Genomic DNA, 14,006 nt, shown 5'->3' with positions numbered 1-14,006 from the left:
AAGAGAAGGAAGTTTGTAAAAACAGTGGAGCCCAAAAGCTATAAACCACAAGGTTAGCTGTGTGTCTATCACAAGTGTATGTTGAGCCAAATGGATACAAAAAGAGAACAGAGTGACTCGCGTCACTGAAAATAATGCATCACTTTTACTGTGCTATTTTAATGCCTAAAGAAGGACAATTACTTTCTGTAGTGGGGAAAAATAACCTCAGCCTCATCTGAGTGGATTCAATCCAATTTACTAATAAATTATCATTCAGCAATTCCAAACTTCCTTTGAAGTCTTTTTCTTGAACATGGTTACTCCAAGGTCAGCTTCTGTGTGTCCTGATGGAAATTTTCTCCCACAGGTTTTTGAACGTTGCTATTTTTGATGTCAGATTTGTGTCCAGTTATTCTCATGCATAGAGACTGATGAAGTGGCCTCTAGTCCTCAAAGGCTTATTTTCCTAAAGACTTCAAACAGCGTCTCTTTCTTTTCTGCTTCCATATAATATACATATTCAGGAGATTTCCCACTCCTGAAAAAAGATACCTTCAGATTTAAATTATGGTATGATGATGGTTTTGAGCACTCTCCTAACAAAATTAAGACAGTTGCGAATACTATTCCAAGTAAAGCGGTGGGCATAACCACAGTGGTTTTTTGTTAAGCTTGTTGCTTGTTTAACTAGTAAAACAAGCAACAAGCTTAACAAAAAACCACTGTGGTAGAGAGTATCAGACTTGGGAGACCTGGGTTTAAATCACCATTCAACCACAAAAAGCTCAAAAAACTGTGGGCCAATCACTGGCTGACATGCAGACAAACACCACATTGGTGCATAAGGTTCAGTCCACATTGGTGCACTGATACAAGGACTGCATTAGCTAATTCCAGTAAGTCAAGAGTGTGTGCTCCAGACTAGGGATGTGCACGGAACCACAGAGGTGTGGTCCAGCGCCTGCAGGGGCCTCCCTTTAAGGGTGGTGGTGGGGTGTTGCACTTACCCCTCCCGCCGCTTTCCCCCCACCAGCGCTCCATTTTTTTGAAATGTTATTGGGGCGGCAACGTTCCTCCCTGCTGCCCCTACCCCCGTTGTTGGCTGGAAATACCAGAAGTAGCGAGCGCATGTGCGCCCGCTGCCACCGCGTGTGCGCCCGCCACGCACGTTGCGTGTGCACGTTGCGCACACAATGTGCGATGTGCATGTGTGCGGTGGTAGCGGGCGCACGTGCGATCGCCACTTCCGGTATTTCCGGCCAACAACGAGGACAGGGGCGGCACGGAGGAACACTGCCGACCCAAAAACATTTCAAAAAAATGGAGCTCTTTCAGGGGGGAAGCGGCGGGAGGGGTAAGTGCAACCCCCCCTTAAAGAACCACCAGGCCACATTCAAACCAGTTAGGAGGCTTCTATAATGGCCCCCGGACCGGTTCGTGCACATCCCTATTCCAGACTACTGTTGCACTGGTACAAGAAAGTGCACATATGCAATCGGTGGCATACATCCTGCTGCGAAATCTCCTCCTCAGTCCGTGTATACACTGCAGGAAGTGACACAAAGCTATCGTTGTGCGGGCGCAACACGTAAGCGGAACAAGAGTGCAAGGGATTGAGCAACCCTGAGCATCTGCTCAGCTACGTGACCTTCTTGCATGGGTTCATCTTTCATTGCACCCGTACAGCTTCACTGGATTAGAGATGTGCGAACTGGCTCACCCTTGAGCTGAATGGTGGGGGGCTCGATCCAGGGGTGAACTGAGCCAAGCTTCCTGCTCATGAGCCGGCTTGAGGGAACACAGGAAGCTGCCCTATACCGAGTCAGACCACTGGTCCATCTAGCTCAGCTACACTGACTGGCTGTGGCTCTCCAAGGTTTCAGGCAGGAGTCTTTCCCAGCCCTACCTGGAGATGCCAGGGATTGAACCTGGGATCTTCTGTATGCAAAACAGATGCTCTTCCTTTCAGCTATGGCCCCATCCCTGGCCCCTCCACCATTCTGAGAGACAACAGAGTGACCCTGACCCCAAGAAGTAGCTTAGCAGCCTGCTGATGCTTTTCCATACAGGTCAGCTATCCGTCTCTACACAGTTCGCTACAAGAGAGATTGCATGAACTGTATTCTTAGGCAACGTCCATATTGCACTAAATATTTGCAGATTACTTTAACCTCTCACTCTCCAAAGAGTAGAGAGAGAAGGATATTATTTATACTGACTGAACATCATCATCATCATCATTATTATTAATTTTATTTATTTATTCAATTTTTATTCCACCCTTCCAAAATTGGCTCAGGGTGGTTTACAAATAAATCAAAGACAGTTAAAATCAATCAACAATTAAAAATATAAAATACCATAAAACAATTAAACAATAGAACAGTTTAAAAACCCTGAAAAACAGGTACATTAAAAACCCTTTACAACAATTTAAAAACCCTGGAAGGCCAGGCCAAGCAGATAGGTCTTAAGGGCTCTCCTAAAAACCAATAAAGAGTTCAAATTACAGATTTCTGCAGGGAGCGTATTCCACAGTCCAGGAGCGGCTACAGAGAAGGCCCGCCTCTGAGTCGCCACCAGATGTACTGGTGGTAACTGAAGACGGACCTCCTCAGATGACCTTAACGTGTGGTGGGGATCATGCAGAAGAAGGCACTCTCTAAGGTAACCTGAACCTAAGCCGTTCAGGGCTTTAAAAGTAATAACCAGCACTTTGTATTTTGCCTGGAAACATCAGAAAAATTGGTGTAGTCTCCATATACTCCAGTAGCAGAAATCCAACACATTATCATCCTTTTTAAAATTCCCACTTCTAGCGCTCCATGTGGAACTGAGTTTGTTAGGGTTTATCCAGGCAAAATGATACATCCATCTGAACACTGTATCATAAAACATTTACCAGATGCTAATGCATATCACAAGACAACATAGGAAATGATCTTCTCCGGGGCTCCAATGTGAATGAGATGCTTTGAGAAAGGAACCATCTGGTTTAGAACACAAAGGGGATTTAGCTTCTCTAAAGAAATCTCTTGTTAAATGAGCCAAAACTATCTTTAGTTAGAATATTTTCCCATTCTCTAATGGAATCATGCAACTTAAGTAACAGTCGCTCCCCAAACCCTCACATTACAGTTTTCCCAGTTGCCTATTGGGATGCACAGAGACATCATAGCAAACTCTACTTACATGAGACCCCAAGCAACCTGGGCGGTGGTGGAGGAGGTGGTGGGGGTGGCAATGGAGGTGGTCTACATTGGCAGATCTGCTGGCAGCTGTCTGTCACTTTCTCTGCTACAGGTTTAGAGCATGACTTCTGGGGTTCACCCTGAGTGATCTGTAAAGGAAAGCTAGTAAAAATTATTTACTGACTGCATGCCCCAGATTTCACACACAGTAATAAATACTGCAAACACTGAAGAAGGATCTGTAAAAGGGACAAAATGCTGCTAGTTTTCTTCATAGCAACACCAGTTATGGGCCAGTGCAAATGTACATAGGAAGCTGTCTTGTACCAAATCAGTTCATTGGTCCATCTAGCTCAGTACTGTCTACACTAACTGGCAACAGCTCTAAATAAAGGGTAACTTTGTTTAATTTCTTAACCAGGGTTAAGAGGTCAAGTCTGGGACATTGAATGGCATACCCCCTTTTCCAGGCTCTGCTCTCTTCTTTCAAATATGAATCCTACCCTCCTCTAACCACAATAAAGTGGTTATCATCTTAGCATCAACATGAATCAGAATGAATTAAAGCTAACCAGAGTCCTCTATTAAACTGAGTTTCAAATCCTGGCTGGTCTTAATTGCCTTGAACATCAATGTGGACGTAACATCAGTATTTAAGTGGGGGTTCACACCTAAAAGGGATGAGAGAAAGGCACATACAATTTCATGACATTTGTTTATTTATTACATTTATAGACCACCCCATCCAAAGGCTCTGGGCGGTGATGGACATTCTCAGGACATTCTTTTGTGGTCAACCAGCAGTATGCCTTCTCTGGCTCTACATCAGTAGTTCTCAAGGACTTTTGTTTCTGAGATACAGTTTAAATTTAAATCTCCTTTTCTAAATAAACTCCTTTGAAAATCATTCCATTTATGTAGATCAATATACAAATATAAAAAATAAATCAACATTAATATAGATTTTTGAAATATATGTACAAATGATCAGCGCTCAGAGCGGACAGAAACCAGTGACAGAGAGGAGTTTCTCTCTCACACACAAAACACTAGAAGCAGGGGTCATCCCATAAAACTGATTGCTAGGAAATTTAGGGCAGACCAAAGGAGGAACTTTTTCATACAGCACATAATTAATCTGTGGAATGATTTGCAGCAGAATATGGTGATGGCCACCAGCTTGGGTCGCTTTAAAGGGCCTTAGACAAATTCATGGAGGACAAGTCTACCAATAGCTACTAGTTTTGATGTCTATAGGATACATCCAGGTTCAGAGGCAATACCAGCGGCAGGGGAGCAACAGCAGAAGAGGGGGCACAGGGCAAGCTTTCATCTCCTGTTTGGGGGCTTCCCAGAGGCATCTGGTGGGCTACTGTGAGAAACAGGACTCTGCATTCCATTGGCCTTGGGCCTGATTCAGCAAGGTTCTTATCACCTCTGAGACAGGGAAGAGGGGCCTCCTACAAGAGTCATGCAGTTTTCTGCTAGAAGAGGGCTAATGGTCACAGTTCAAAGGAAGCTAGGCATGCTTAAATTCCACTGAAATCAACCGAGTTTAACTGTATGTAGCACTACTTATTGGTTTCAATTAGCTGCAGGCATACCTATTTCACTTGGATTGTATCCAACAGCTAAACTCATTTATGTATTTATTTAGGTCTGTTCTATACCCAAGAGAGAGCACATTAGTGTATCATTAAGCTTGAGTATGAAATTAAATGTTATTCTCAATAGGGTTCCCCCCGCCCTTTTCTTTTACTCAGACCCATACTAGAAATAATGTAAGGAATGGTATTAGCAGTGACCACTCAGATTATTTTAGTTACACATACATGTGATTATTATATAAGGTTCATGCTTTGAAAAGAAAACTGTGTGGTTTCTTCAACCTTCTTGCTAACAGCATCCAAACTGCACATAGAATGTACACTCCTCTAATCATGTAAAAAGAAAGAAAGAAAAGAAAACCACCTAATAAATCCACTAATGTATAGTACAATGCAGATCGTCACATGCCCAAATGCAGAAATGTAAAGCATTATTTCTCTTATGCCTTAGAGACAGAATTTTGGACCTCAAAGACCTGAGGGGAAAGAGGGGGAAAAGAATAAGAAAAGCTACGCTTAGCTGAACTGCAAAGAACCTCCAAATGCCACACATTTAAATGAAACTTTCAGTACTTTCAATAGCTTGTCAGAATCTATTACCAAACATAGGAAAAGTCCAATTTATTCACAAGAAGTATGCCAACATTCCCCTTATGCTTACAAAAACAACCACATACCAGTGTAGAATACATCAAAATGTTTGCAGGCACTCGTGAGAATTCTTTAAGGCTGTCCTCACAAGTAGCTTTGCTAACTGAGCAAAGAGGCATCTTTTAAAAGTGGTGATTCTCTTTATTTAGCAGGGGGAGAGCACCTGGCCCTATCCAACCCCAGCACAGCATCCCTCCGGGGCTGTTGCTGGTGTAAACCTTATGTTTCTTTTTAGATTGCGAGCCCTTTGGGGACAGGGGACCATTTTATTTATTTTTTCTATGTAAACCGCTTTGAGAACTTTGGTTGAAACTGGACACCTGTATACTGTATAAATATCCATAGTAGTAGTAGTAGTAGCAGCAGCATAAGCAGCAGCCGTCAAATCTAGGCTTGGACAATCAAGCCTGGGCTTAGCTGCCCGTGAGAACTGCTGGGATCCACCTGGATTCCGGCACTGCCAAACCCGGCTCCATCGTCTGGCTGTTAGCCTTTAACCTGGCTGCTGGGATCATGTGCTTGCTTGGGCTGTTTGCAGCGCGAGCAGACACAGAGATGTACCCATTTCTCAGGGGAATCCCCCAATGCATCGTGCTCATCATGCAGTGAACTGAGGGATATCCAGGTGTCCAGTTTCCAGAGATCCACGCTGCTTGGTGCAACGCTGATTGTCTGGGAGCACAATCTGTGCTCCCAGCAACATTGACTTCATAGCCCGGGGGGTGGGGGTGGGGAGCTGAGAGGGACCCAGCTCCCCTGCCCGGTCATGTGAAATGCTAAATACTATGAATACTAAAACCTGTTGCTGGCATAATACTGGCTGACATCCAAACTGATGTGGCATGCGCAGAAAATATTTCATACATGCAAAGGGGAGGGGCAATAGTCACCAACCTTCCCTTCTCTCTAGAGACCATGGCACCTCCCAAAAATATGAACCATGAGAGTCCTGCAGTCATCTGGGACATATTTGTGGAAAGCACAGTGGGGTGCAGAGGGAAGGGGATACTGGCAAAAATCACCCTTCCCTTGTTGCGCATACGTAGTATTTTTCGACACATACAATGGTAATCTGGATATCAACAAGTATTGATTTCTTAACCACAGCTGCACAACTCGGATGGGGAATCAGATTCACACAGGCCCGACCTTAAGGGGGTGTATGACCGGGGTGGTAGCCCTGGGCCCCACGTTTGGAGGGGCCCCGCTGTGCCAGTGAGTAGCGGGCAGCCTTGTAGGCTGCCCATGCGCTTGGCTCCTGGTGGTGGCTGCTGTAGCTGCCCACCGCCGCCATGTGTGCTTCTTGGGGGAGGGGAGGAAGTAAGCCCCATGCACCCTTTGCCTGACGCATGGGGCGTGGCTTTGTTCCAAAATGGGGCCACACACTCTGTTTCAGAGCAAATACCAGCAGTGCAGCGCTCGCAGCGTGACCGGGAGCTGCTCTCCTGGCCATGCTCCATGCACAGTACTGGCCTTCATTTGCTCTGAAACGGGGCACGCGGTCGCATTTCAGAGCAAGGCCACACCCGCTGCTGCGTCTGACATCAGACGCTGCTGGCGTCAGATGCAGGGGGCAGGCCCCCTCGCCCCGCAACCCCCAAGGGATGCACACGTGGCTTCCCAATCTCTTCCCTTCTTAAGGCTGTTACTTGGACCTCATGGATATTTAAATAACACATGAGGGGGAAATGAGATTCGGGTATTATGCAAGTTGTCGTTCTAAAAACAGCTGGGGGGGCCTAAATTGAGCAGGCCTGCTGTAAACCCTGGGTTTTCAGACTAAGCAAGTAAATAAAGGAGTCTGTTGCAGTTCTGGAGTATACGTGAAGCTGTCTTCCACGGAGCCAGAGTACTGGTGTATCTAGCCCAGTATTGTTTACTTCAGGGATTCCCAATCTTGTGTCCCCAGATGTTGATGGACTATAACTCCCACCATCCCCAGCCACCATGGCTGAAGAGATCTCTGAACCAGGGGCCATCCCATAAGACTGCCCATCAGGAAATTTAGTGCTGACAAAAGCAAATGCAGTTGGAGATGAACTTCCAGTGCATCAACCTTTTGCACCAACTGTCCTAATGACCACTAGGGGCATTGGGAGTAGAGACAGTGAGTCAGGGTCTCCCTATCTGTCCCTACTCTATGACCCCTGAACCGACTCTGCAGCACTTCCTGTGCTGAGTCACAAATCCTTCCTTTCCTCCTAGAGAGCAGATGGAAACATCTCTCTCTCTCCTTACCTATCCATTATGTAGTCCTTTAGATTAGATATAGGTCTTTCCTATCTAAATGTATTTAACCAATAAATATTTAGTGTTTAGTCATATAAAGATCTCCATGTGTTTTCTCTAAATAGCTGCAATATCCAAAACATCCTCTGCTACCTACTCTGTAACTGGAGTGTGTGCTCATTCCTTAGTGCTCTGCTCTTTTACCTATTGTGGTTAAAAATCAACAACCTCTAACAAATACTTCTTCACATAGTGCATAATTAATCTGTGGAATTCTCTGTCACAGGATGTGGTGATGGCCACCATCTTGGATAACTTTAAAAGGGGATTAGATAAATGTATGGAGGACTCATCTATCAATGGCTACTAGTCTTGATGGCTATAGGCTACCTCCAGGCTTGGAGGCAGGGTGCCTCTGAATATTAGCTACAGGGGAGCAATAGCAGGAGAGGGGGGACATGCCTTCATCTCCTGCTTGAGGGCTTCCCAGAGACATGTGGCAGGTCACTGTGAGAAACAGGATGCTGGACCAGATAGGCCTTGGGCCTAATCCAGCAAAGCTCTTCTTATGCGGGGAGCTGAAATCCAACAACATCTGGGGACTCAAGACTGGAAACCCCGGTCTACACTGACAAGCAGTGGCACTCCAAGGTTAGAGGTAGAGAGGGGTCTTTCTCAGCTCTGCCACCCAAGATTATTTCTCACTATTAGTGATAGGAATTGAACCCGGGACTGTCTTTATGCAAAACATCTGCTCTACCACTGAGCTATAGACACTTTCCAGAAATAAGTATATGTTGCTGAAGCCATGAATGTAGAAGAAGCAAAACACTGACTAATGCAATGAGGCTACTCTCACGGTCTGCCAAAATCGTGCTAAGGAAGCCTATCCTGATTTTGGCAGACCGTGAGAACTACCGGGTTCGCAGCCGAGCCCAGTCTCACAGAAGCGGGTCACCCGCTTAACTAATGCTCCCCTAAGCCCAGGTTAGCGGAGCGAGCACTCTGCTAACCTGGGCTTTCTGATTGTGAGTTGCAGCGGCACAGCTCTGCGGCAACTCACAAGTAGACCCCGCCCCCGACCGGGAGGCTCAAAAGCAGCCTCCTGGCTCAGGGGTCTCTCCAACATGCCCTGCACACTCAAGCAGGGCATGCTGGAGTTTCCAGGGGCCATGCAGCCCCCAAACTCCCCAGCCTCCGCCGGCTCCGTAATGGAGCCGGCAGTCATGTGGGCAGCCGGTTTGGCTGCTCGCAGCCGACTAACGGGCCGTCTGTGGGCTAAGCCCGCTCTCCCCACTAACCCCATTTTGGCAGTTCCCACTGACCGTGGGAACTACCTCAATGTCTCACAGACTAGTGTAATCTTCTTTAAAATGGAGGACTGAAAACAGAGCATGATGGGAACTGTAGACTTTGAGGCAAGATGAAGTATGGAACTTGGGAAAACGATACCAAGCCTATCTCAAGGAAGCCAATGGAGGTGAAGGCAACTGGGTGAAGATTCTAAAACCTTATGTTTAGAGCTTAAATAAACAACCCAATATAGTCTTTGCAGGATGAAAATCACCAAGTAACCTTAATGTACTCCACAACTCACCTGAAAATGTGAAAAGGCTCATCTTAATTATGTTTAACAGCGAAAAAGACTCTATACAAGCTTCTTCAAACAAAACTGAACATGGGAACATATGGTATTACTAGAAAATATGGGGAAGACAGTTGCTCTCACAAAGCACGATGAGTCATTTGATATGTAATTGCTCTTTTCTTTCTCTAATGCCTATACAAGCTGCCTTTGGGTTGGCAGATTAGAAGGAATGAAACTTTGCCCTACTATGAAAGATTCAGCTAAATATAGATCTGTCACAAATTTTACAGTTCATTTTGCCTTTTAATAATCCACCAAACTGATATCAGACTGGCTTTTATTCAGTTTATTGCACAAAAAATGCCTCTTTGGCATAAGGTCACTCACGCCTGATGTGCTATTTACTGGACTTGGCTGCCTAGACGTTACTGTCAGTCTTTTTGGTGACATGTCCTGTCAGAGGTCACAACTCTGAGCTTTTGTTCAGTTGGCCTGTCTGAGATAGAAATCTTTTGCTTTGAATCTACTTTGACCTGAAATGCATTCAGGGGTGCATCAATATCTTTAGCTGTGGCCAGTATGGGTTTTGAGAGCCTGTGGTTTTAAATACATTTTAATTGAGTATGACATTCTAGGTGAATGTGCTTTGCAGAGCAAGTGGGAACTCCCGGATATTAATGAAGGCAAAAGGTAAAAAATAGTGACTAACGTATTGTACAGCGAGCTGTGCACTCGAGAACAATGCCAAATTCTATACAATTATCTGCCATGGAATGTGATGATGGCCACCAGCTTGGATGGCCTTAAAAAGGGACTTCGAAAAATTCACAGAGGGCAGGTCTATCAATGGCTGCTAGTCTGGATGGCTATAGGCTACCTCCAGATTGAGAGGCAAGATGCCTCTAAATACCAGTTACAGGGGAGCAATGGCAGGAAGGGATAAGACTTCAACTCCTGCTTGTGGGCTTCCCAGAGGCATCTGGTGGGCCACTGTGGGAAACAGGATGCTGGACTAGATAGGCCTTGGGCCTGATCAGGGCTATTTCTACGTTCTTAGTACTGAGCGGTCTATCGCTGTTCCTAGTGCAGGCAGGGGAGGCTCTGTGGGGATGATGGTTTGCATCGCTGCTGCAGCACCCAACTCCCATTGGGAATGCTGGGAGTCAGGCAAAGCAGGAGGAATGCAATGCCCTATTCCCACAGCCCCACCTTCCTTACACAAGGAGCCAGGGCGGACTGATGAGTACTGCAGAAGCAGCAGGCACACATGCTGCTTGGGTGCACGTGAGCCAATAACAGTATTGTCCTACAGGACACTTTAGTGAATGACTGAAGACACAACTCACTATTTTCTGGTTACTTCCATAAAGAAATACTTTATGCTTAATTTCATATGGAAATTTTAACAAACAACATGTTCGTGTAAAATGAAGCACAAACCATTTCTAGAAAACAAACCAGTAAGTAGGGCGTTATCTATTCAGTCATACACTTAAATGCCATGTAGCACAATCCTGAGCTTGTTTACTCAGAAGCAAGACCCACTTGTGGACAATGTGAAGGAACTGTTTTCCATATGTGGTGGTCATGCGGGAAGGCAAAGGCTTTTGGGGATATGATATACAGTGAGTTGAGGAAAATTTTAAAGTGACATTTCTTAAGACGCCAAAATCCTTCCTGCTGGGAATAACTCAAGGAGAGTTCTCCAGAAGAAATTTAACATTTTTTATGTATGCAAGCACAGTGGCCAGGATAGTATATGAGCAGAAATGGAAAGACACTAAAATGCCCTCAAAAGAAGACTGGTTGATAAAAATTTTGGAATATACTGAGATGGCAAAGCTTACAGCACTTATAAGAGATGAAAATTTGGAATATTTTAAAGAAGATTGGGAACCATTTTTGCTTTACTTAAACAATTTTTTTCTAATATGGACTTTTCAGTAGGGTTTGAAATATAGTAATAACAGCAGGTTGGGTTAGGTAAAATCGAGTAGTATTGTGGAGTATGTATGTTTTGAATTATTATAGCAATGGTTTATATGGATAGTTATTGTGAACCACATAGATAGGCAAGCGGGAAGTCAATATTTACTTATGTGTAGAATTAGATAAATGTAATTTGAATGTAAAAGCGATTGTAAAATCTAATAAAATTTTAAAACGCAGAAGCAAGACCCACTGAATCCAATGGGACATTCTGAGGTAATTCACACAATCAAAAACTATATTCTACCTGGGTTTGGGAGCTGTGTGTGCTCCCAATTTTCGGTTTTGTGGAAGCAAGGTAGGAGGAAAATCTGGACAGAAGTGATTGTAAAACCTTGGTAGCTTTTCCTCCTACCTTGCTTCCACACAATCACTTCTGCCCAGATTTTCTTCCTACCTTGCTTCTACACAACCAAAAATTGGGAGCACACACAGCTTCCCAACCCAGGTAGAATACAGTTTTTCATTATGTCGATTACCTCACTCTCTAGTAAGTGTGATTAAGAGTGCAGTGTTAGATTGCAATTCACCAGCCAGTTATACCCAAGTAGGGCCATGAAGTCAAGTGGGTTGCTGAGCCACCGATATTTTTGAAATACTATTTGCACTAAATTAAACTGTAATACAAAACTCTAGAACTAGAAGTGCCTTGATCATATGGCCCACATCCAGATCAACTTTTCTACAGATTAAGCCATGTTATGCAGACTGTGCATGGGTAGAATAAAGGTGCACCATGCCAAGGATCTCTGAAGCCAACCCAGACTACTCTCACAAGTGAGGCTGCACTGTTTGTACAAATCATTATCTCAACACATAGTCCCTGGTCAGATGTCACATGGAAGCATACTTAATTATTGTTCCACATGATGATGGTGGTGGGGAATAGAAGGAGTAACGTTGGCAGGTCAGCAGGCCATTCCAGGGGAAGGGTAGTCAGAAATTTAATAGCTGTCTACCCTTCCGGCTGTCCTGCCAGCTCTTTGACCTTGGGGAGCACTGCCAACAACCCACATAGCCTCTCCCTGCTCCTCTGTAATGCCAGGTCGGTTCAAAATAAATCTGAACTCATCCATGATTTGATCATGGATGAAGGGGCCGACTGGTATGTATTACCGAGACTTGGTTGGGGGAGACTAGTGGTCCAGTTTGGTCCCAGCTTCTCCCTCCAGGATATTCTGTAGAGGAGCAGGTGAGGGGATGTGGGCGGGGAGGAGGAGTGACTGTGGTCTATAAGTATAGCATCTCCCTTACAGGGTCCCTGTTAGGGTATCAGACCATAATGAATGTGTGTACTTGAGTTTGGGGACCAGGGATAGATTGGGACTTCTGTTGGTGTACCGATCGCCCCGCTGCACAGCAGAATCCCTTACTGAGCTCACAGACTTGGTTGCGGAACTCGCATTGGAGTCTCTTAGACTCTTAGTGCTGGGGGACTTCAATGTTCATTTGGGGACCAATCTGTCCAGGGTAGCTCAGGAGTTCACAGCAGCCATGACAACTATGGGCCTATCCCAAGTGGTCTCTGGACCAACGCATATTGCACGTCACATGCTTGATTTGGTCTTTTACTCTGATCAGGGTGGTGTTCCGTGGGTGGGGACTCCTGCGATTTCCCCATTGTCATGGACGGAACACCATCTGGTTAAGGTTGGACTTAAAACCACTTCCCACCTCCGCAGGGGCGAGGGGCCCATCAGAATGGTCCGCCCGAAGAGGTTATTGGATCCAGTAAGATTCCAAGAAGCCTTGGAGGGATTCAGTGTTGGCTTTGCTAGTGATCCTGTTGATGTCCTGGTTGAGAATTGGAGCAACTTGCTCACCAGGGCAGCAGACACGATTGCTCCCAAGAGTCCCCTCCGACTGCTTCAAAATTGGTCCCTTGGTATACGGAAGATCTACAGGGACTAAAGCGGCAAGATAGGCAACTGGAGCACAAGCGGAGAAAGACTCAACTCGAATCTGACAGATTGTGACATAGAGCACGTCTAAATATTAGGGATGTGCGAATCGATTCAGATACAAATAGATTTGTACCCGAATCTAGCTGATTCGGGTGATTCGGAGACAAAACGAATCACCCCTGTGGTCCATTGGCTAGATTCGGGTACAAATCGAATCGCAGGTGATTCGATTAGAATATATTCAGGTTTCGGATCTGTCCTATTAATTTCCCCAGATTCCCAGCTTTCATTTTTTTAAAAAAGCTAAGCTCTAGCCCTTATAGAAGTGGAGTTATGGAGCAAAATGTGTGGTCACTATTTTTCAAGTGTTCAGATTCTTTGGTGTATAATAACTTTCACTCAATGAATCCTTATGAGGATTCATTACACACCTTCATTTCTTCTATTCATTTTGACTGTCTTTTAGACAGTGCCAATTGTCAACTGCCATGTGCCAACTACACCCCACTCCCACCTGCAAGGCAGTGAGGTACTACTCAGTTTAATGTAAGTGCCTAATGGGTAGAGGCTACCACCCAAATTGCAGAGGGATTGGGCAAAGGGCTGGTTTTTGGAGAATTGTTGAAGTTTTCCATAGGAAATCATGTAGGTTTCAGCAGCCCCATAACTGCACTTGGGGAGTGCTGGGGTGGCCCAGAGTGAGTGGTGGTGTAGTGAACAGAGGGTGCCAGCCACCCCCATGGGTTTCTAGCCCATGGGGTTCAGAGTTCTGTTGTTTCTGAGGTGTTCTGAGTGTAGATTCTCTGGTAGCAAATGAGATTTTCAATAAAAACCATGAATCCACTCTCATTTGCTACCACAGAAT

At 45.1% G+C, this 14,006-nt stretch overlaps 1 protein-coding gene across 5 annotated transcripts in view; it reads right to left on the bottom strand.

The window, feature by feature from the left end:
- PRIMA1 (proline rich membrane anchor 1) overlaps positions 1–14,006 on the bottom strand; it is an 87,404-nt gene that overhangs the window by 52,188 nt on the left and 21,210 nt on the right. For all 5 annotated transcript variants that reach the window (XR_008308012.1, XR_008308018.1, XM_053253090.1 and 2 more), the window contains one exon: positions 3,175–3,322. Coding sequence is in view for 3 of the 5 variants with exons in the window: in XM_053253090.1 (XP_053109065.1) it covers positions 3,175–3,322 (148 nt within the window). In the remaining 2 variants the exon portion in view is untranslated. The remainder of the gene's footprint in view (positions 1–3,174; positions 3,323–14,006) is intronic.

This window comes from Hemicordylus capensis, chromosome 1 (assembly GCF_027244095.1).
Source record: "Hemicordylus capensis ecotype Gifberg chromosome 1, rHemCap1.1.pri, whole genome shotgun sequence".
In the NCBI taxonomy this organism is placed as follows: domain Eukaryota; kingdom Metazoa; phylum Chordata; class Lepidosauria; order Squamata; family Cordylidae; genus Hemicordylus; species Hemicordylus capensis.
Note: the sequence above shows the minus strand (reverse complement) of the source record. Positions and strands in the feature narration are given on the sequence as shown.